The sequence below is a fragment of the Ambystoma mexicanum genome, chromosome 9 (genome assembly GCF_040938575.1).
Source record: "Ambystoma mexicanum isolate Mex_15411 chromosome 9, UKY_AmexF1_1, whole genome shotgun sequence".
In the NCBI taxonomy this organism is placed as follows: Eukaryota; Metazoa; Chordata; class Amphibia; order Caudata; family Ambystomatidae; genus Ambystoma; species Ambystoma mexicanum.
This window is the reverse complement of record NC_090931.1, coordinates 1,463,427,564-1,463,452,407: the sequence shown is the minus strand read 5'-3', so window position 1 is coordinate 1,463,452,407 and position 24,844 is coordinate 1,463,427,564. Positions and strand designations below refer to the sequence as shown.

At 46.6% G+C, this 24,844-nt stretch overlaps 1 protein-coding gene across 2 annotated transcripts in view; it reads right to left on the bottom strand.

Annotated features, from left to right (window-relative positions):
- PTPRN (protein tyrosine phosphatase receptor type N) overlaps positions 1–24,844 on the bottom strand; it is a 488,337-nt gene that overhangs the window by 25,207 nt on the left and 438,286 nt on the right. For both annotated transcript variants that reach the window (XM_069616889.1, XM_069616888.1), the window contains exon 19: positions 14,935–15,101. In XM_069616889.1, coding sequence (XP_069472990.1) covers positions 14,935–15,101 — 167 coding nt within the window. The remainder of the gene's footprint in view (positions 1–14,934; positions 15,102–24,844) is intronic.

The following is a 24,844-nucleotide window of genomic DNA, read 5'->3' as shown; positions in this document are numbered from 1 at the left end:
CGATTTCCAGCGTATCCTTCATTCCCAGCCCTTCCTCCTCCAGGCAACGATTTCCAGTGTATCCTTCATTCCCAGCCCTTTCTCCTCAGGGCAACGATTTCCAGCGTATCCTTCATTCCCGGCCCTTCCTCCTCCAGGCAACGATTTCCAGTGTATCCTTCATTCCCGGCCCTTCCTCCTCCGGGCAACGATTTCCAGCGTATCCTTCATTCCCAGCCCTTTCTCCTCAGGGCAACGATTTCCAGCGTATCCTTCATTCCCGGCCCTTTCTCCTCAGGGTAATGCTATTCACCCACTGCTATTCTTCTGGCCGCCTTTCCCTAGAGGTGGCTTTTTGTCTCTTCCTGTTTGAACACTGCTTTTTTACTCTGGGTGTCGCTTCTTCTTGCTTTCTATTCTCGTATCCTTTTCTCTCTTATGATGTCGTTCTGTGACGCCACCCTTTTCCTTCACTGGATCTTGAATTTTCTGGTATCTCTTGCAATATTTATCTCCTTTCTTCACTTTCTCCTCCCTCCCATTCCCTTTTCCATGTTCTCCTCTTTCTCCAATCAATTTCTTTCATCCCTCCTTCTCCTTTTTCTTTGCACCGCTGCACCTCCCCTACAATGCTTCTCTTCTCCCCTGGACATATTTTCCACTCCCTTTCTTTCTTCCCTCTGCCTCCTCCCCACTCTCCTCCTTGCTATACCTTCCTCTGCTTCCGTTCTTTCTCCTGTGTGCCACCTTGCTGCTCCTCCACGCTCTTCTTTTTTCCTGCACCGCTCTACCTTCTCCTTACCCTAGTTTCTCTTTCTGACTTCTCTCCTCACCTTTTCTTGGTCTAAGCTATATGATATGATATGATAGGTTATTTATAACGCACTTGTGTTGCTCCGTGTCGTCTTGCTTCCAAGGCGAGCACGTTGCCCCTGAGCTATCCTCCCGAGAGCTCCTCTCTTCTTCCTTGCGTATATCTTGTTCTCCTCTCACCCCTTGCAGACTGCTTCTGAGCCCACCCCGCTTCTACTTCTCGCCTTTTTCTACCCTTCCTCTCTGACGCTTCCTAACTTCTGGTCTGTCTCCCCACTATGTGCAATGCTTAAAAGTTCCACGATATTCCACTGCTTCTGCTTCTGTTGTAGCCTCGCAATGCACATGTCTGAAGATGTCACTTCTTGAACTCTTTGTTGAGGAAATCAATTCCTTGAGAGGCTGTGCTGTGTTCCTGCGACCTCATAAAAGCTTCAAGGCTAGATGGCCGCTTAATTAGCCACTCAAGAACTACACAAAGCTTAGCAAAGCGTGTCTTCCCTCAGTGTGCAACTTTCCTCATGAAATGTCTGCTGTAACTTTTGAAGTCCAGGAATTCGGTCACAGGTTTTCCATGGGCAAGATTTGGCCAAACGTTGTTGCACATCTTGCGTTGATGTACATGGTTGCACATTTTCCTGGTTTAGCACGAGTATCTTACCAGGGATATATCTGGGTGGGATGGCACACAGCACCCAGCCTAGGATAAATGAATCGCCGCAATGCTGGCACCAGCTCTGACCGTTTGCACGTGTCTTTCCCGAAGTTCCCAGACAGCAAATGGCCGCAGACAATATGGCGCTCTGTATTTGGGTTCTGTGCAATGGGAAAGGAGACACAGGGCCGATTTGCAAAGGGGTTTGCAGTGGGAAAGTCCCATCAGTTGTGGCTTCATATCTTTCTGTCACAATTCTTGTGCACGCTTTTGTACAGTCTTTTTACATTTATTAAAAATATCACAGCCTTTCTTCACTTTCCGTTTTACAGACGCAGGGACACACATGCAGAATGAAAACACATACTTTTCAGAGCAATACCATTCTGACACAACCTTTCCCCTCAGAGCGCAGGTGCTGATAAAGTATTAATTGGTTCATACACGTGCATATGGACAGGTAAATCCATGTCAAGGCATCGCCCACGGCACACATTGTAAGTCGGCATTTCTTTCTGTGGTGATGTGACCAGCGGGTCGATTCAGGATATGATATATTTTATTCATATCGCGCCCATACACCAGTGTTTCAGAGCGCGACGAGGCAAGGCAGGGGAACAAGGGAGCACAAAACACCAATCTTACTGGGCCCAGTGACATTGCGAACGCGCAAGTGCAGGGGAGTAATGGGAAGCGCTGAACACGAGATCAAACAACAGTAGGTAGTGCAGCCAGCAGGTGGTATGTGCGAGGTATGCAGTGAGAAAATTGCAGCAAAAATCTCGCCTGTACAAATAATCGCGACAAAATATGCTGTGGTTTGACCCGTTAAAGGTGTACCCCATTACACCATTTAAGGGGAGCTGGGGTTGCGGGGGTGTCTCCTTCTCCCCTTAAATGGTATAATGAGTCCAGGCGTTGCGGGGGGTGTCCCACGCATCCATTACATGGATTGCGGTGGCAAACCACAGTATTTTGTGTCCACTGCCATTTGTGCCGTGATTTTAACACATGGAACCGTGCAAGAATAAGGCACAGACAACAGGTGTCTAATAAGTGCAGGTAAGGGGACCGTAGGTTTGCAGATACAGACCCAAGTGCAACGGTTGCCAAAAGGCAGTGCAGGTATGTGGCTGGGTGGGCATGGATCTGGGCGGGCATGGATCTGGGCATAAAATCATAGGGTAGCCAGGTGCCTAGTACCGAAGCAGGCAGAGATCAGCAGAGGAGAGGAAGAGCGAAGGCAAAAGCAAAGAGGAAGGTCTTGAGGTGCTGCCGGAAACCAAGATGATTCTCCTCAAGTTTCAGGGAGGCAGGGAGGCTGTTCCAGAGGGAGGCCCCAGCCGAAGAAAGAGATCTATCACCAACTCGCTGCTTGGAGAAGCGACTGACCCTGAGGGAGTTGGAGGTGGAGGAGTGAAGAGCTTGAGTAGGGAGGTATTCCCGAAGGGAGAGTTGAAGATAATGCGGACCCAGTCCCCAGAAGGCCTTGTGGCCAATGCAAAGGGTCTTGAATTTAATCCTTGCAGCCACTGGGAGCCAATGAAGAGATTTCAGGGCTGGGGAGATAGATCCCTGGGCTTAAGGCCAAGGACGTCTCACAGTCCTGTTCTGGATGAGCTGCAGAGGGCGGAGAGTAGTTGCACACAGATTTAGAAAGAGGCTGTTGCAATAGTCCATCCTAGAGAGAACCAGGGCTCGGGAGACAGTGAGCTTCTGGGGGAAGGAGAGGAAAGGAAGAATACCTCTGAGGAGGTACAGTTGATGGTTTGACTTCTTGGTGACGTCCCAGATGTGTGGAGAAAAGGAAAGCGTGGAGTCGAAAATGACCCAGAAGTACTTAGCCACACAGGTGGGAGCAGGGAGTGGGCCAAGGGAGGCCGGCCAGAGAGTGACAGGAAAGGAAGGTGTAGGTGAGCCAATGAGGAGGATCTCCGTCTTGCTTGCATTCAGGCTGGGATCATTGGCAGCACTCCACTCCTGGATTGCAGACAGTCAGAGATGAGAGAGGGAGAAGAGGTGGCAGACGGGAGCCTGAAAAGAAGCTGAGTGAAATCCACTTAGCACTTAAAATTAGAGCAGAGAGCAGCAATGCGGTGGGCGAGGGGTGCCAGGTATTGGAAGAAATGCCAGGGAGAGAGGTTAGACCCCTAGGGAACACCACAAGTAGAGATGAGATAGAGGAAAGCAAGGACTCAAATTGGATCTGGGAGGGTCGGTTAGAGAGGAAGGAGGTCAGCCAGTCCAGGGCCTGATCAGTGATACCCAGGTTATCATGGACGCGTTTGAGCAGGATAACATGGTTGACCGTGTCAAAGGCAGAAGAGAGATTGAGTAGGATAAGGACAAATGGGATGTTAGAGTCAAGGTTGGAAAGCAGGTCTTCACGGATGTTCAGGAGAGCAGTTGCCGTGCTTCTGGCTGCTCTAAAGCCAGACTGATGGTCGTGAAGACAACCAACAGAATTGGTGTGAAGATTAAGCTGGGAGATAGCGAGCTTTTCCAGGAGTTTGCACAGTAAAGGAATGATAGAGATTGGGCGATAGTTAGCTGGGCGGGAGGGGTCTGCTGTGGGTTTCATGAGAAGAGGGTGCACAAGAAAGTGCTTTAGAGGGGGGGGGGGCTCCAGAGGCGAAGGAGTGGTTGCAGAAGTCGGCCATTGCAGGAGCGAGGGTGTCAATATGGTCCTTGTTGGTTTCGGACGAACAGGGAAGAACCTGTTTTGATGAGACTTTCATAGATCGGACTTGTCTGAAAATCTCGTCCGGGAGAACAGAGGAAAGGAAGAGAAAGAGGGAGGAGGGGAGGCTGATGGGGGGCCGGAGGTAGAGGAGAGAGAGGAGTGAAGAGGGGAGAGTACGAGAGGGTGGATAGTATGTCCTGGGTTTTAGAGATGAAATGAGAGCCCAATGATGTGCAGAGGGCCTGGGAGGGGACAGGAGAGGTAGAGACTGCAGCAGGGTTGGCCAGCTCCTTGCAGATTTGAAAGAGTTCAGCCGAGTTGTTAGATGCCGCAGAGACGCAGGCTTGGATTTGGGCTCTCTTCTTAGTGCGGACAGAGAGCCGGTATTGATGCTGTTGATTACTTATACGTTTGGTCTGTCACTTTTCCCTTATCGTTTCAGAGTCTGTCACTTTTTTTGAAACGCTGATAATATTCTTGACAATATTCTCTGCATTGGAATCTGAAAGTTCCTGTTTCATGACATTCCACACGTTTGTTGTGCTGTTCCCACAGTCACTATTGCAAGGGGTGATTGTAACATTACTATTCGATTGGAATACATTCGTACATTTGTTTCTGTGACGGTTAGTTCAGTTCATAGCTAGAGCCTCAGTTGCAAAGGAAACAACTTTTGGAACGGCCTTAACTTTATCTCCTGGTTACCAATCTGAACCAAACCATCCCCTTTTTGTTAATGCTGGGGAAAATTGTTATGTGGGTCCCCAAAAGAGCCTTTCTTATGGAATGCCCCTACCAAGGTACCTGAGGACGCAGGGGGGAACCATTGAACAAAGGATCACCAAATTTCAAAGGCAGGTCCTTCTCAGCCTCACTCTGTATCATTCACCAGTATCCCCCCCACCCCAAAATAACCAAACGCTTGCCTTGTGATGCACATGTGCCGATTCTGTACATCCCAAACATGCCAACAACATTTCATGTTTGTTTATAAACATCAGCATCTTATTTTGCTCGTAATGTGAATTCAATGCGTAAAAGTCCTGCGTCAGACGATGACGTATTGGTGGCACGGTACACCTCATTTTCATTCATGTGCATGGCAGATCGTTAGTTATGATTCCGCTGCCCCTTCCCTCTCCACCAGACAAATACTCCAGCATTTTCGCCAGAATGACATTTTCATGCCGGTGTAAATGCTGGGCATGTCCATGGAATCTGCCTGCTTTGTACACCAGGAAAAGACAGGCAGATTCCATATGAATCCATTGTAAACACCCCTTTCATGCGTGAATGGCAGGCAGCATTTATTCAACTTGCCTTGCAGAGTGCAAAAGGGAGGTGCAAAGGTAGGTACGCTGCCATTTTACACTCACTTTTGCTCTTTGGAGGGCAAATATTGGACATTTCACAGAGGGGACATGTGTAATTCACAGGGACGTCAAAAAAGTGTTCCCAAATGTTCGTAACATTCGATTGTTAAAAATAAGCCTGGAAACAACCTTAAAAAGCCCACTTGTGACCTCCCATATTTGTTTTAAAACAAAAACACTATTTTCTAATGCAAAAAAACATAGAAGGGAAAGGTGTCACCTGAAATCCAGACGAGATCTGTCAGGAACCTCTATAAAAATCAACCTGTTGGTTGCACAATACACAAGCAAGCTATATGCTCATTCACTACACAAACACGCATGCTCGTACACAGGAGGAACATGGTGGTGGGGACAGACTCTGACCCCCCTCATCCACCTCCACATATGCAAAAGGGTTCTACCCCGTCACCCCAACCAGTCCTGCAATGCCAACCCGCAACCCCAACAAGCGAACACCAAAAACCTCTAGCTGTCTTTCCCCTAGAGCCCGACAACGTTTGCAAGAACAGTCTTGGCCAGGCGCCTAACGGCATGCTAAGCCCTTCCCTCTCTAGGCCCCTGCCCCTTAAAAATTGCCCCAGCCAGGTATGAACTTATCCCATCACCCCTTTACCTGGCCCCCGTCGGCCTTCACAGCCAGCTCTGATATGGCCAATGGTGAGAGTACCCGAGAGAGTGATGGCAATACCCACAACCGCTTGCAAGAATTCGGGCATAGCATGACAACAACTGCCAAATGCTGCATGTAGCTTTGCATATGATGACAAAACAGAGCAAACAGTGACAGCACTAAGGCATGTGATGCGAATAGTTGGCAAATGATATGAGAACCTAGACATATGATAACATTATCTGTTCATTATTATAAGTATGGTATTTATTGAGCGTGGACCGCGCGCGCAAATGGGCGCTTTACAGAGGTATACACCAATAGAGATACACAACGTACCTGATGTGAGGGCCTTGGTAAAGGATGGCTATACCTAGAAAACTATCAAGCATCTGAGGGCAATATCCGGGAAAGGGTCAGAGTGCGGTGTATATGATAGGATATATGGCAAATGGTGTGAGAACCTGTAAAGGCAGGTGAGACGGGGGGTGGGGGGTGGTCGGAGCAAAGATTCTGCGCTTCTCCTCTGCTAGCAGAGTGGGCCTTCTGAGAGCGGTTCAACAGCAGAAGTGTGGAGCTCAGCGGACAGAGGTCCTGTCATTCACTCTCCTGCCATTTAGCCACTCAGGAAGGCCAAGCGGTCTCCCACTGCCGACATTCCGCTGTGAGATGTGGATACCTGCCCAATCAGAGCAAACCTTGGAATCATGGGCTCTGATTAGGAGGAACTCTGTTATACTGACCAGTCCGAGGAGGTTCGATCAGCCAAATCTCTGTTGCCCTGTCCAATTAGAGCACCTTTAGAAGAGTTCATCAGAGTTCATCAAATGTCAACTCATTTTGACCACCAACTATAGTGCATAAACATTGCCAAAGTAGACAAAAGGGAAATTACAAAAAAAATAAACAAAGAATCTGGATATGCAATTCAGTGAATTTATTTTGATGTAATTCAATTTCAATGAAAAATGTTGATAAAATGCTACAGAACTGTCAGAGAGTGTAGACATCACTTTGCCATGCCATTCACCAATGCTTGGTTTATAGTCTCAGTGTACCCAAAAAAAGGGTCCTTGAGAACAACAAGCACCCATGTATGCAGAATAACCACTGACTATGAAAATAACACCCCTTTAGAATGACTCTAGTCATATGTATTTTGTGTGGATATCCTGAAAACATGGTACTAAGCTCTTGAAGACTGGTCTGGGATACCCTTATAACAGGACACTCGAAGGTTCCAAGAAGTACCTCCATCAACTATGCATGCCTATCCAGTTACAGGGTACTCTGCCAGGTTTTCAAGCTGTTAGTCATGTCATATTTGTTGCAAAGGAACAACCCTAGTATCCTGAAGGGTCCCCTTAGAGTTTCTTGTCTACTTGGCCACTCCTCAATTACTTGGTGACTTGCCTACCCTCTTCCCTCTTCCCTCTTGCTCTCTTTAGCATTCCCTCTTTGGACCCACTAAGGTCCTTATGACGTTAGCCATTACCTGTGTTCAGAAACACTCTGCCAGCACAAAGATCCCCTACACTTGAGCTGTTCTTAGAGACTGTGTTCCCCTTGGTTGTGTACACCTCAGCTGTTCTTAGGTCGTGTTCCCCTTGGTTGTGTAACTCTTAGTTGTGTACACCTCAGCTGTTCTTCGAGGTCGTGTTCCCCTTGGTTGTGTACACCTAAGCTTTTCTTATAGGTTGTGTAACTCTTCGTTGTGTACACCTAAGCTGTTCTTCGAGGTCGTGTTCCCATTGGTTGTGTACACCTAAGCTTTTCTTATAGGTTGTGTAACTCTTCGTTGTGTACACCTCAGCTTTTCTTAGAGGTTGTGTTCCCATTGGTTGTGTACACCTCTGCTGTTCTTAGAGGCTGTGTTCCCCTTGGTTGTGTACACCTCTGCTGTTCTTAGAGGTCGTGTTCCCCTTGATTGTGTAACCCTAAGCTTTTCTTATAGGTTGTGTAACTCGGTCAGTTAGAATGCTCCACAGCATTCTTCCGGTTGGGTTTAACTTGCCCATCATTTTACACTTTAATCACATTAATTTCACCTTTGTGTACATAGGTAAACTGAGGGTTCCTGTGTTCGGGTCTGGTCACCCCTCCAATTTTCCTCCCAGGTCCTGGTTAGCCCATTTATCTCACAGGACATGGGTTCAACCAGTAGTTTCTCTCCAGGCCTTGTTTACCCAGTAGTCTTCTGTCATTGACCTCGGCCACCTCGGTTGCTAACGCATTCGTGTTTTGGGGTGTTACCGCTCTGGTGGTTGAAGGTGGACATCGAGGCAGAGCTTGGGGCTCCGATCACACTGGACATCTCTGGTGTCTCTGCAGTCACTGAAGAGGAACTCCAATCATGTTCCGTGCAGTCGGGACACCTGTCAATGATCACTTTTGTGACTATGCAACTGCACCAAGTTTACTAGCTGCAAACCACAAAAATGACACTGGCAGCTGTGAGGAGAGGCAGACCGGATAGAGAAGTCGGCGTTATGAGAGAGACCCACGTGCACGCATACAAGAGAGGAGAGACACGCTTGGAGGGATAGCATAACAGGGTAGACGATGGAGAACAACGAATATGGAAAGGAGCGACCTCCTGAAGAATCAGAAAGGAGGTTACAGAAACACTGACACTGACACGTACAGGGAACACAATAAAGACACTCCCAGCGGCAAAGAAGGGGAGCAGACAAACTTACACATGCTGGGAAGGGGAGAGGAAAGCGTGAGATACACAGCTTCATGGACCAAGAGGCACCCATGAATTTAGTGAGGCAGAGAGAGGAGGTTACGGTTACAGGAGGCAGGGGAAGACTGTACTGGGTCCAAACAGGCAGAGACGTACATGGAAGGATAGGGGGCACGGCATGTATAGAGAATGGGTGCACATAGGATCAGTTAGAGGATGGGGAAGAGAACATATGCTCCAGGAAAGAAGATAGAGTTACAGCAAAGAGGAGAAAGACAGATGCATCCAGCCATCGCTTCCCTGCAAGATCCACAGATTAACATTAAGTGCAACAAACCCAAGTGCATAGTTTGCCTCCCGCTACACGGTATTGTCCCATTTGACCTAGTCCCATTTGACCGCATCTTTTTGACCTAATTCGGTAGATCAAATGGTACACTTTAATTCAAAAATATTTGTGGGGTGGGGTAAGGGAATAGGTTTAGGTGGAGGGGAATGCGGGGGGTTGCCAGCCCGCAGTAGGTGAAAAAATAGTAGGTCAACAGAATTAGGTCAAATGGGCAGTAGGTCAAGTTTTATAGGTCAAATAACACATATACCCGCTATACAAATACATGAGGCTAAAAACATAAAAAGATCTTTGATTGTTTCCCAAATCACCAGAAATCAGCAAAGGAGCTAAAACTTTCCAATCCCCAAAGCCTTTCTTCCACATTGCACCAGACTGTCCCTCATCATCGATCCCCAGAAAGAGGAGACGTTGCGTTGCCCCATTGACTGGCAGCGATCATTCTTGCTCAGGCAGAATTGACTCCGGGCCCTCATAGCTAACCCTCTGGAATGATCTGTTGCTTGCATGGCTTGGTTGCACATCCAAAGTTAAGCACATATTTAACAGTCACAAAGGATGTCACTCAAGGCTCCTGTTTACTGACCTTGAAACATGTTATGCTGATACTTCTTGGGCAATCTCAGAACTGGGGTTGGAGGGTAATGGAATGTGTACATCACGCACAGTGTCTGCAGAATATGTTAGCCGGGGCAACACATGCATGTACAAATGTCAGCGCTTCCTCCAAGTATCAAGAGTTACATTCCATCCGCAACACCATGCTACATCTTCAATAACGTGATCATCTTGCGGTGCTTTAGCCGTCAAACTAATATGACAATTTTCCTTGAGAGCAACAACCTTTGGTTATGGAATCCACCTCGCCCCCGGCACCTCCCCTCAGTCAATTTCACAGCTTTTACAAATTCAGAATCTTTCCTTTCAAATAGGTTGTTGGAAGAAGGTAACTCTTTAGTTGCATTCATTCATTCACCAAAGTAGCCCCGGGACATGAGTTGCAGCATCATTTTAATAAATAATCATTTCTCTTGCCAGAGCCCTTGCCACGGCGACAGGAATCCCTATGAGAAGGATTCGGGCAAGTGTGGATTGCCCCAAACAGAGTTTGGATTCTTCATCTGTGAAACCACCATATATTTTTCTATTCCTCCACCTAAGCTCTAATATAAACTGTACAACTTCAAAGATATTTCTTTAAATATATCAATGATTACAATTTTAATAAGTACCCTGGAATCTGTGCCACAAGTATACATTCAATGATTACAAAATACGTGTATTATTCTTTGGTCTTAACCAGATCTATATCTGTTTCTGTCTTCTTAGTCCAACCCAATACATTCATTTTGCATCTGGCAAAATCCCTTCTCCTTTAGATTTTGGTCTGTTCACTGCTTCACCCTCAGGCCAAATAAGCCATGCCACCAGCTGTTCCGGTCATGCCATATGCCCATCTAGCGCTCACTCCCTCCCTCTCTCTCTCTGTCTGTCTGTCTGTCTGTCTCTCGCTCTCTCTCTCTCTATGTGGATGAGAGTCACATTGTCAGATGCACGTGTGCTAAATCACACCAGCTGTTGCCATAGGAAGAAAACAGATATCTTTAGGGAAGTGAAGTTTTTTGTGAAAAAGCAGCTATTAAAAAAATGAGATTATATAATTGTGCTAACACTGTAAACTAGCTCTTTTCAAGATTGTACAATGTTTATGTCTACCAATCACTTCCTGTGTATTTTGTAGTAATAATAAGAACATTACACTTGTCCGACTGAGCAAAGCGCATTATCACACCCTAGAAGCATATTAGTTGCTTTCTGATAGAGGGTTATCATTCCAAGATAGACAGTCTGGTTGGTACATTCCTACTTTATGAAAAGGGCCAATGACAGAAATTGCACCAGTGAGGTGCCAGTCTGCTTTGCATAATTCAAAGAGCATTTTGGCCACCTGCAAATAACCACGGATCTTTATATGTGTCTGATATGTCTGTGATAAAAGGCTGTACACTTGAATCACTCAGTACATTGCTCACACTGGGCTTGGTGTTCATTTCATTTCTCACAACACTCATCCAACCATTGAAATGGTTGAAACAGTAAAGCCGGTGTTCTGATTCGGGCAGCTCCAGGGGTCTGGAGGCTACATTGGGCTCAAGGGATGGGCAGAGATAATGTTGCTGTTATCTAAACAGGATTTTAGCTGTGTCGCAGGGTAAGGATAGTTAGGCACGTTCTCATTTTACAATATACAGAGATACTAAGGGAATCATATATAGCAGGGATTTGGTGATAGTATTGATTGAAGGAATACATATTAGGAATCTAAATTGATAGAGAATGGAGAAAGAAATGAGATTGGGACAAGATAGTCATTCTTAAAACCCTTTGTTAGATATGGTGAATCGCCATCAACATATATCATGACTAAGTATTTCAACAAAGTATTCTAGTATCCTGGTGATATTCCGTGCTTATCTACATAGCAATATTTGAATGTTTCCATGACCCGGGGCATAGTCTGAATCTTTGATGCTAATGGTTCTATGCAAATTGCCAACACTAAGTGTGGTAGTGTGCACCTCGCCATTGTGCCCTGTGGAATCTTGAACTATTCTGTTAGTTGATCCTTCTTCATGACTAGAGCTTTGATGTCTGTGCACAGTTCTTGTGAGTGTTTAGGAAATCTTTCTCCCAGACTCATGGAGTGTTCATTTTGGTACACCAACAGCCAATGGGCCTCACTACGAGTTTGGTGGTGTTGGTAAAAAAAATTGCAGTAGCTCTGTTATTGCCGGTAGCCAAACTAACGCCACTTTTACTGCACTGCTGAATTCGGAGATTGCAGGTAAAGTGGAGGATTCGCCTCCAGCAAAAAGGTGGCGGTAACTCCTCCATTTTACCGGCAACAAGCACCCGACTTACTGCAGCAGAGTTTCCGTTCACGGTAAATCCAGCAAAACCCCCATGCAGTCATATGGACCCACCTTGCCACCGCGTGTTATCCCCTGGTAAATCCATGGGGCCGACGGCAGTGATGGTAAGTGGGTTTGGTGGTAATTCTGCAGATTCACTGCTGCATTAGTGCCAAACTCGTAATGAGACCCAATATCCTCCTTAATAACGCTTCTCCCATGACATAGTTGTTAAATATGAATGGATGTTTCATCTCCTGACTTAGTTCAGTCACATTGATAATCATGAGAGTCTTATGGCGTAATGCTCTAAAACGCTATTTAACAAGCAGCGCCAGGGGTGTTGCTAGGTCTGGAAATGATCCGGGGCTACGCTCATTTTGGGACTGGCGGGACTGGGGGCTAGCTAGCCTTTTTGGTTGTAACCCCTGAGCTTCTATCCAGGGCTACAACCAAAAGACCTGGGGCTATAGCCCCCTAATAACTCCCTAGCAACGCCTCTGAGCAGTGCTGTTCCGGGATGATTATACCGTCTGCCCAACATGCAAGTTATTCATCTACATATTAGCACATGCTTAAATCTGTTTTTTTTTCAAATGGACTAGTCGCACAGGTTTTCTATTGTTTAAATAAAATGGGCAAGATTTAGGGATTAGATGCTACAGAGCGATCTTGAATCATGTATAGAGTCTGTCATGGAGACTATTGGGTCCCCAAGGTTAGCCCTGACTGGAGAAACACAATCAATCAATCAATGAATCTTATAAGCTGTTGAGCAGTTCTGCCTTCAGGTGGAATTGCTTTCAGGTTCCTGGAGCTTCCATGATTCTAGATCTGCATGTCATCATCCAGTTCCTTGTAGTAACTTTTATATTATTGGTGAAATATCCTATTATTTAGGGTCAGTTTGTTCAATGATGTGATGGATAATTTTTTTTCAATATGTTTACAGCTTGTTGCTATTTTGGCATGCCATGCGAGGAGCTAAAGAAAATTAGACCATCCAGACCAGAGATAACATCCGATTACTCTTTCAGTTTGTAATCGTTAGCTATTTATTTTGCAACAAACCGTATATCAAATTACACAATGACAGTTATATTCATATAAAATGTGGCTCTTTAAACCTAAAACAAACACATCCCTCCAAGCAAACTTCATTCACAACTTCTTCATGCATTCATCATATTCACAAACGATAGAAAATGATATTTAGTTCATATCACAATAACCGTGGCAGTTAAAGCATTTCTTAATTCAACACTTAATTGATTTACAATGTGTCCATCTGTGGGGGTGTGAGGCAACCGACACCCCACCCACTGAAAAAATCAGAGGAGGTGAGCCGGTTCCACACAGCTCATTTAGTCAGCTGTCACCCAATAAATGGGTTCCCATGAAACAGAGATGACATCTTTTTGTATTTTTCCTATCTTATAGACCCAAGGCTTCTTTGCCTCACACCCCCACTTTTCTCTGAGACAACGTGGATTTGGCGAACGTCTCCTGTCCTGAAGAAGGTTGAATATAATATACTAAGGGAATTAACTGCCCATGTTAAGAACTCAACCGAAACATGTCGACAAACAGTTTTTCTATCCTCTGAATGCTGACAGATGGACACATTGTAAATCAATTAAGTGTTGAATTAAGAAATGCTTTAACTGCCACTGTTATTGTCTGGATGGTCTAATTTTCTTTAGCTTTATTGTATTGCCCGATAGACCACAGACAAAAAAGCAGGCGTCCCTTATATTTTCATGACATGCGAGGAGTCAGAACATTTTGTTGTAGCTCTCACAGTGCACCTTATATTTTAATTATGCAATTTTAATTATGTATTAAGGATCATCCCCTCTAAAATATTTATCTCCCGGATGGCCTTGTGATTTTAAAGGCCACTTAAGAAGTTATTAAGAAGTTATAAAGCCTCTAATGTTTACTTTACACGTTTACAATCCAGTGCAGTGTGTATGCCACACTCCATCTTAAAGTAGTGCACCTCACAGTGTAACTGCTGGTGTGATGTGATGTAGCGTGTGTGATACCCTACGTCACGGTGGGAGTATGAAATATATATTGTGTGAGGCCCCATATTAATCTGGGAGTGAAATGAGCATTCCCAGATGCACCACTTGAAGATGGGGATGTCTACTGCGCTTTAACCTGGAAGAGTAATGGATGTTGTGAGATGTCCCACCATAAATTGGAGGTGTCTGCCTCACTTTATTCTGGGAGAGAAATGTACATTGTGCGACACCTCCATCTGAAAGTAGGGCATCTCACAATATATATATATATATATCACTCAAGATAAATCTCATTCCTCCACCTTCTACTGAGGAACCTCAATATGCCAGGCTATGCCTTGTGATATAGGACAAGCTCCCCAACATACACGTAGTAGCCTCAAACTATCCGGTTTGCTTGATCGCAGTGACTGTATCTACCGCTCCCCAGGTGTGGGTGATAGTGATCAATGAGTGTCTAACACGCTACCGTCGTCGCAGTCATAGAGTTCAGGGTTTGCGTCACACGGCCATATGTTGCAGTGATCAATATCAAGGACAGAACTTAGAGCCTCTATCCCATGTACCCAGGTCCCTATGATACATATCACATGATATCCACATTGCACTGCTAGATTCCGGTGCCTCTTTCACACACGTCTCTGTTCACCGTGACAGATTTCGCTGTCTGTCTCGCAAGCACGCTAGCTCCCAGTGATAGAATGTTGAGACTCCATAACCTGCTCCCCAGGATGCAGTGGAAACTCCTATAATCTGGACCCTGGCGAGCAGGCCCACCCTGCAGTGCCCACTCCACTGTGTCCAGCGCACACTCCAGCCCTACCTCTGGTCGACTCACCTGCGGAAGTCCAGCAGTGGTCGGGTGGTGGTGGGGATACTCTCGGCCGGCCAGCTCAGGAAGTGGAACTGTGTGAGGGTGCGTGTCTCCTGGGACTGCACGTTCTTTAGATAGAAGCTCCGCACCAGGAAGTCCTCACACCAGATGTGCTCAGACACCAGGTTGACCTATCAAGAAAAGGGAGAGGTACAGCAAGAAGGAACAGAATGCCATCTGAGTTAGTATTCAAAGCACAGACACGTCATCATGCTCAGAGGGGGAAATGGCACCGCAGGTAGATCCATTACATGGGATCACAGCTACAAGTAGTTACATGAGCAGGGAGTACAGGGCTACACATTCAAACATCCATTAACAGGGATTACAGCTACAAGACGTTCCATGAGCAGGCAGCACAGGGCTACACATTCAAACATCCATTAACAGGGATCACAGCTACAAGAGGTTCCATGAGCAGGCAGCACAGGGCTACACATTCAAACATCCAGTAACAGGGATTACAGCTACAAGAAGTTCCATGAGCAGGCAGCACAGGCCTACACATTCAAACATCCATTAACAGGGATCACAGCTACAAGAGGTTCCATGAGCAGGCAGCACAGGGCTACACATTCAAACATCCATTACATGGGATCACAGCTACAAGAAGTTCCATGAGCAGGCAGCACAGGGTTACACATTCAAACATCCATTAACAGGGATCACAGCTACAAGAAGTTCCATGAGCAGGCAGCACAGGGCTACACATTCAAACATCCATTACATGGGATCACAGCTACAAGAAGTTCCATGAGCAGGCAGCACAGGGCTACACATTCAAACATCCATTACATGGGATCACAGCTACAAGAAGTTCCATGAGCAGGCAGCACAGGGCTACACATTCAAACACCCATTAACAGGGATCACAGCTACAAGAGGTTCCATGAGCAGGCAGCATAGGGCTACACATTCAAACATCCATTAACTGGGATCACAGCTACAAGAAGTTCCATGAGCAGGCAGCACAGGGCCTACACATTCAAACATCCATTAACAGGGATCACAGCTACAAGAGGTTCCATGTGCAGGCAGCACAGGGCTACACATTCAAACATCCATTAACAGGGATCACAGCTACAAGAAGTTCCATGAGCAGGCAGCACAGGGCTACACATTCAAACATCCATTAACAGGGATCACAGCTACAAGAGGTTCCATGAGCAGGCAGCACAGGCCTACACATTCAAACATCCATTAACAGGGATCACAGCTACAAGAAGTTCCATGAGCAGGCAGCACAGGGCTACACATTCAAACATCCATTACATGGGATCACAGCTACAAGAAGTTCCATGAGCAGGCAGCACAGGGCTACACATTCAAACATCCATTACATGGGATCACAGCTACAAGAAGTTCCATGAGCAGGCAGCACAGGGCTACACATTCAAACATCCATTACATGGGATCACAGCTACAAGAAGTTCCATGAGCAGGCAGCACAGGGCTACACATTCAAACATCCATTACATGGGATCACAGCTACAAGAAGTTGCATGAGCAGGCAGCACAGGGCTACACATTCAAACATCCATTACATGGGATCACAGCTACAAGAAGTTCCATGAGCAGGCAGCACAGGGCTACACATTCAAACATCCATTAACAGGGATCACAGCTACAAGAAGTTCCATGAGCAGGCAGCACAGGGCTACACATTCAAACATCCATTACATGGGATCACAGCTACAAGAAGTTCCATGAGCAGGCAGCACAGGGCTACACATTCAAACATTCATTAACAGGGATCACAGCTACAAGAGGTTCCATGAGCAGGCAGCACAGGGCTACACATTCAAACATCCATTACATGGGATCACAGCTACAAGAAGTTCCATGAGCAGGCAGCACAGGGCTACACATTCAAACATCCATTAACAGGGATCACAGCTACAAGAGGTTCCATGAGCAGGCAGCACAGGGCTACACATTCAAACATCCATTACGTGGGATCACAGCTACAAGTAGTTCCATGAGCAGGCAGCACAGGGCTACACATTCAAACATCCATTACATGGGATCACAGCTACAAGAAGTTCCATGAGCAGGCAGCACAGGGCTACACATTCAAACATTCATTAACAGGGATCACAGCTACAAGAGGTTCCATGAGCAGGCAGCACAGGGCTACACATTCAAACATCCATTAACAGGGATCACAGCTACAAGAGGTTCCATGAGCAGGCAGCACAGGGCTACACATTCAAACATCCATTACATGGGATCACAGCTACAAGAAGTTCCATGAGCAGGCAGCACTGGGCTACACATTCAAACATCCATTACGTGGGATCACAGCTACAAGAAGTTCCATGAGCAGGCAGCACAGGGCTACACATTCAAACATCCATTACATGGGATCACAGCTACAAGAAGTTCCATGAGCAGGCAGCACAGGGCTACACATTCAAACATCCATTACATGGGATCACAGCTACAAGAAGTTCCATGAGCAGGCAGCACAGGGCTACACATTCAAACATCCATTACATGGGATCACAGCTACAAGAAGTTCCATGAGCAGGCAGCACAGGGCTACACATTCAAACATCCATTAACAGGGATCACAGCTACAAGTAGTTCCATGAGCAGGCAGCACAGGCCTACACATTCAAACATCCATTATATGGGATCACAGCTACAAGAAGTTCCATGAGCAGGCAGCACAGGCCTACACATTCAAACATCCATTACATGGGATCACAGCTACAAGTAGTTCCATGAGCAGGCAGCACAGGCCTACACATTCAAACATCCATTACATGGGATCACAGCTACAAGAAGTTCCATGAGCAGGCAGCACAGGGCTACACATTCAAACATCCATTACATGGGATCACAGCTACAAGAAGTTCCATGAGCAGGCAGCACAGGCCTACACATTCAAACATCCATTACATGGGATCACAGCTACAAGAAGTTCCATGAGCAGGCAGCACAGGGCTACACATTCAAACATCCATTAACAGGGATCACAGCTACAAGTAGTTCCATGAGCAGGCAGCACAGGGCTACACATTCAAACATCCATTAACAGGGATCACAGCTACAAGTAGTTCCATGAGCAGGCAGCACAGGGCTACACATTCAAACATCCATTAACAGGGATCACAGCTACAAGAAGTTCCATGAGCAGGCAGCACAGGCCTACACATTCAAACATCCATTACATGGGATCACAGCTACAGGAAGTTACTTCAAGAGGGATCACAGCGCTACAAGGATTTGCAGAAACAGGAGTAGAGCTGCTACAAGGATGTACATAAACCAGAAACACACAGCTACAAGAGGTTTACATTACTGGGCCTAAAGTTATACGGGAACCCTGCGCTAAACGGAGTCGCATAAATGGAAGCAGAGGCGTAGAAGGAGTGAGATAGGAACTCGATCAAGCGATATCACGTCCTTTCATCAACATGTGTTTTCGAAGTAATTTTTAACGTAAAAATTAGTTCGAAAAAATGAGTTAAAATATATAGTGGGGATTAAGGGGTTAAAAGGGGTGGGGGTGGGGTTGGTGCAGGGTTAATAATATAGAGCAGGGAGGGTTTGGGGGAACCCCCAAATAGAAAAATTAATTTGATGAGTTTTTACAAAGTAATTTCTTACTTATTTTGAAAAAACTCCTGCTGATGAAGCGACCTAGAACCCGACGAAGCATGATGTGCAGCACCATCTAGATGAAGCGACATAGAACCCGACCAAGCATGATGCGCAGCACCATCTAGATGAAGCGACATAGAACCCGACGAAGCATGATGTGCAGCACCATCTAGATGAAGCGACATAGAACCCGGCCAAGCATGATGCGCAGCACCATCTAGATGAAGCGACATAGAACCCGGCCAAGCATGATGCGCAGCACCATCTAGATGAAGCGACATAGAACCCGACCAAGCATGATGCGCAGCACCATCTAGATGAAGTGACATAGAACCCGACGAAGCATGATGTGCAGCACCATCTAGATGAAGCGACATAGAACCCGGCCAAGCATGATGCGCAGCACCATCTAGATGAAGCGACATAGAACCCGGCCAAGCATGATGCGCAGCACCATCTAGATGAAGTGACATAGAACCCGACCAAGCATGATGCGCAGCACCATCTAGATGAAGCGACATAGAACCCGACCAAGCATGATGCGCAGCACCATCTAGATGAAGTGACATAGAACCCGTCCAAGCATGATGCGCAGCACCATCTAGATGAAGCGACATAGAAACCGGACAAGCATGATGTGCAGCACCATCTAGATGAAGCGACATAGAACACGGACAAACATGATGCGCGCAACCATCTAGATGAAGTGACATAGAACCCGACCAAGCATGATGCGCAGCACCATCTAGATGAAGCGACATAGAACCCGACCAAGCATGATGCGCAGCACAATCTAGATGAAGCGACATAGAACCCGACCAAGCATGATGCGCAGGGCCATCTAGATGAAATGACATAGAACCCGGCCAAGCATGATGCGCAGCGCCATCTAGATGAAGCGACATAGAACCCGACCAAGCATGATGCGCAGCGCCATCTAGATGAAGCGACATAGAACCCGACCAAGCATGATGCGCAGCACCATCTAGATGAAATGACATAGAACCCGGCCAAGCATTGATGCGCAGCACCATCTAGATGAAGCGACATAGAACCCGACAAAAGCATGATGCGCAGCACCATCTAGATGAAGCGACATAGAACCCGACCAAGCATGATGCGCAGCACCATCTAGATGAAGCGACATAGAAACCGGACAAGCATGATGTGCAGCACCATCTAGATGAAGCGACATAGAACACGGACAAACATGATGCGCGCAACCATCTAGATGAAGAGACATAGAACCCGACCAAACATGATGCGCAGCACCATCTAGATGAAGCGACATAGAACCCGACTAAGCATGATGCGCAGCACCATCTAGATGAAGAGACATAGAACCCGACCAAACATGATGCGCAGCACCATCTAGATGAAGCGACATAGAACCCGACAAAGCATGATGCGCAGCACCATCTAGATGAAGCGACATAGAACCCGACCAAGCATGATGCGCAGCACCATCTAGATGAAGCGACATAGAACCCGACCAAGCATGATGCGCAGCACCATCTAGATGAAGCGACATAGAACCCGGCCAAGCATTGATGCGCAGCACCATCTAGATGAAGCGACATAGAACCCGACAAAAGCATGATGGGCAGCACCATCTAGATGAAGCGACATAGAACCCGACCAAGCATGATGCGCAGCACCATCTAGATGAAGCGACATAGAACCCGACCAAGCATGATGCGCAGCACCATCTAGATGAAGCGACATAGAACCCGACCAAGCATGATGCGCAGCACCATCTAGATGAAGCGACATAGAACCCGACCAAGCATGATGCGCAGCACCATCTAGATGAAGCGACATAGAACCCGGCCAAGCATTGATGCGCAGCACCATCTAGATGAAGCGACATAGAACCCGACAAAAGCATGATGCGCAGCACCATCTAGATGAAGCGACATAGAACCCGACAAAAGCATGATGGGCAGCACCATCTAGATGAAGCGACATAGAACCCGACCAAGCATGATGCGCAGCACCATCTAGATGAAGCGACATAGAACCCGACCAAGCATGATGCGCAGCACCATCTAGATGAAGCGACATAGAACCCGACCAAGCATGATGCGCAGCACCATCTAGATGAAGACACATAGAACCCGACCAAACATGATGCGCAGCACCATCTAGATGAAGCGACATAGAACCCGACCAAGCATGATGCGCAGCACCATCTAGATGAAGCGACATAGAACCGGACCAAGCATGATGCGCAGCACCATCTAGATGAAGCGACATAGAACCCGACCAAGCATGATGCGCAGCACCATCTAGATGAAGCGACATAGAACCCGGACAAACATGATGCGCAGCACCATCTAGATGAAGCGACATAGAACCCGACCAAGCATGATGCGCAGCACCATCTAGATGAAGCGACATAGAACCCGACCAAACATGATGCGCAGCACCATCTAGATGAAGCGACATAGAACCCGACCAAGCATGATGCGCAGCACCATCTAGATGAAGCGACATAGAACCCGACCAAGCATGATGCGCAGCACCATCTAGATGAAGCGACATAGAACCCGACCAAGCATGATGCGCAGCACCATCTAGATGAAGCGACATAGAACCCGGCCAAGCATTGATGCGCAGCACCATCTAGATGAAGCGACATAGAACCCGACAAAAGCATGATGCGCAGCACCATCTAGATGAATGCACTTAGAACCCGACCGTGCACAGCACCATCTAGACAAAAGAAAAGAGTTGCCGGGTCCCATGCGTGACCACATCCCTTGCGGGACCCTCCCTCATGCTTTCTCTCGGCCCCAGCACCCAGTCCTTTCATTAGGGGTTGTTAAAAACATAGCTTTCGAGAATACAGATCACTATCCAATGAGCAAATGTGTATTTCAAGAAACCTCCCAGGGGGTCACAGACACCTCATCGGATACCCTGAATTCCTTAGTTCTTCCCAAAGAGGACCTGGCATCCCTGCTGGCCTCTAAGGTGGGGGAGAGACCTCTCAGCCTCTGGGTCTCGGTTTGTCAAAATAAAAGTGTACGGTTGATTTCTTGATTCAGGTGAAATGCCCAGACCAGATATGGCAAATAATCATGGTGATGGCAGAACACCACCGTGTGTTTGTCAAAGATCATACATGGGATTTGGCAAAGGTGACTGCACTAGCACAGCTGTGTCCCATGACACGTACCTTATATCTGCTTAAGTAAGTAGCTGAAATGTGCAGTCTAGAGGTGAGAAGGGCCTATAGTCATAGTCTGGGTGCAGTACCTTTAGAAACAGCTTTTTGAATCTACGGAGTGTCTTTTTAACAATGGGTTTGTTAGGGAAATATTCTCTGACCTGGTTGAGCTGCAAGTACTTAGAACCAAACGATAAGTGCTCAGTAGCTCAACTTAATGTTTGGCTAGGTTAGAAATAAAAGAAAGAACAACATCCAAGCAACTGTCGGATGCATTGATGTCTTTGTCCAGACACGCGTGGGAGAATCTCTCTCGTCCATTTGCTAGCGTTCCGGTTCCCGGCTGCTGTCAGAATTTCTAAGCGGGCATGCGAGATCATAGAGCAGTGCCATAGGCACCAGGTGGTGAAGGAAAATGAGCATTCCCCCTGTGGAGACAGATAGTCCCTCTGTGCTCAATAGAGATTCTTGTGCCAGTTCCCAGACATCAAAATATCTGTACCAAGGAAGGCCTGCCTTCGGTTAAAAAACATTTGCATATATGCCTTGTTCCAGCTATCCAACATGCCATGGATCTGCAGGCTTCCTACTGTGGCCCCCCAACCACAGAGTGAGCGGTTAGTGGGGTCTTGCTTTTCTGATGAGGTTCTCTCTTATAGTTCACTAGTGAATGTACTCCTTGACATACTTTGGTACTGAGATTTCCATTGGCTAGGGATGAAATTCTTCACTCTAGCTGGTGGCCAGGAGAAGCTTGCTGTTTCTCATGCATAGTCTGACTAGGGATGACATTCTTGACTCTGGCTGGTAGCCAGGAGAAGCTTGCTGTTTCTCATGCATAGTCTGTCTAGGGATGACATTCCTGACTCTAGCTGGTAGCTAGGAGAAGCTTGCTATTTCTCATGCATAGTCTGTCTAGGGATGACATTCCTGACTCTAGCTGGTAGCTAGGAGAAGCTTGCTATTTCTCATGCATAGTCTGTCTAGGGATGACATTCTTGACTCTAGCTGGTAGCCAGGAGAAGCTTGCTGTTTCTCATGCATAGTCTGACTAGGGATGACATTCTTGACTCTAGCTGATAGCCAGGAGAAGCTTGTTGTTTCTCATGCATAGTCTGACTAGGGATGACATTCTTGACTCTAGCTGGTAACCAGGAGAAGCTTGCTATTTTTCATGCGTAGTCTGACTAGGGATGACATTCTTGACTATAGCTGGTAGCCAGGTGAAGCTTGCTATTTCTCATGCATAGTCTGGCTAGGGATGAACTTATTGACTCTAGCTGGTAGCCAGGAGAAGCTTGCTATTTCTCATGCATAGTCTGACTAGGGATGACATTCTTGACTATAGCTGGTAGCCAGGTGAAGCTTGCTATTTCTCATGCATAGTCTGGCTAGGGATGAACTTATTGACTCTAGCTGGTAGCCAGGAGAAGCTTGCTATTTCTCATGCATAGTCTGTCTAGGGATGACATTCCTGACTATAACTCATAGCCAGGAGAAGCTTGCTATTTCTCATGCATAGTCTGGCTAGGGATGACATTCTTGACTCTAGCTGATAGCCAGGAGAAGCTTGCTATTTCTCATGCATAGTCTGGCTAGGGATGACATTCTTGACTGTAGCTGGTAGCCAGGAGAAGCTTGCTATTTCTCATGCATAGTCTGTCTAGGGATGACATTCCTGACTATAACTCATAGCCAGGAGAAGCTTGCTATTTCACATGCATAGTCTGGCTAGGGATGACATTCTTGACTCTAGCTGATAGCCAGGAGAAGCTTGCTATTTCTCGTGCATAGTCTGGCTAGGGATGACATTCTTGACTCTAGCTGGTAGCCAGGAGAAGCTTGCTATTTCTCGTGCATAGTCTGACTAGGGATGACATTCTTGACTCTAGCTGGTAGCCAGGAGAAGCTTGCTATTTCTCATGCATAGTCTGTCTAGGGATGACATTCCTGACTATAACTCATAGCCAGGAGAAGCTTGCTATTTCTCGTGCATAGTATGGCTAGGGATGACATTCTTGACTCTAGCTGATAGCCAGGAGAAGCTTGCTATTTCTCGTGCATAGTCTGGCTAGGGATGACATTCTTGACTCTAGCTGGTAGCCAGGAGAAGCTTGCTATTTCTCGTGCATAGTCTGACTAGGGATGACATTCTTGACTCTAGCTGGTAGCCAGGTGAATCTTTCTATTTCTCATGCATAGTCTGGCTAGGGATGACATTCTTGACTCTGGCTGGTAGCCAGGAGAAGCTTGCTATTTCTCATGCATAGTCTGGCTAGGGATGAACTTATTGACTCTAGCTGGTAGCCAGGAGACGCTTGCTATTTCTCATGCATAGTCTGTCTAGGGATGACATTCCTGACTATAACTAGTAGCCAGGAGAAGCTTGCTATTTCTCATGCATAGTCTGGCTAGGGATGACATTCTTGACTCTAGCTGATAGCCAGGAGAAGCTTGCTATTTCTCGTGCATAGTCTGACTAGGGATGAAATTCTTGACTCTAGCTGGTAGCCAGGAGAAGCTTGCTGTTTCTCATGCATAGTCTGACTAGGGATGAAATTCTTGACTCTGGCTAGTAGCCAGGAGAAGCTTGCTATTTTTCATGCATAGTCTGGCTATGGATGACATTCCTGACTCTAGCTGGTGGCCAGGAGAAGCTTGTTGTTTCTCATGCATAGTCTGACTAGGGATGAGATTCTTGACTCTGGCTGGTAGCCAGGAGAAGCTTGCTGTTTCTCATGCATAGTCTGACTAGGGATGTAATTCTTGACTCTGGCTGGTAGCCAGGAGAAGCTTGCTCTTTCTCATGCATAGTCTGACTAGGGATGACATTCTTGACTCTGGCTGGTAGCCAGGAGAAGCTTGCTATTTCTCATGCATAGTCTGGCTAGGGATGACATTCCTGACTCTAGCTGGTGGCCAGGAGAAGCTTGTTGTTTCTCATGCATAGTCTGACTAGGGATGACATTCTTGACTCTAGCTGGTAACCAGGAGAAGCTTGCTATTTCTCATGCATAGTCTGTCTAGGGATGACATTCCTGACTCTAGCTGGTGGCCAGGAGAAGCTTGTTGTTTCTCATGCATAGTCTGACT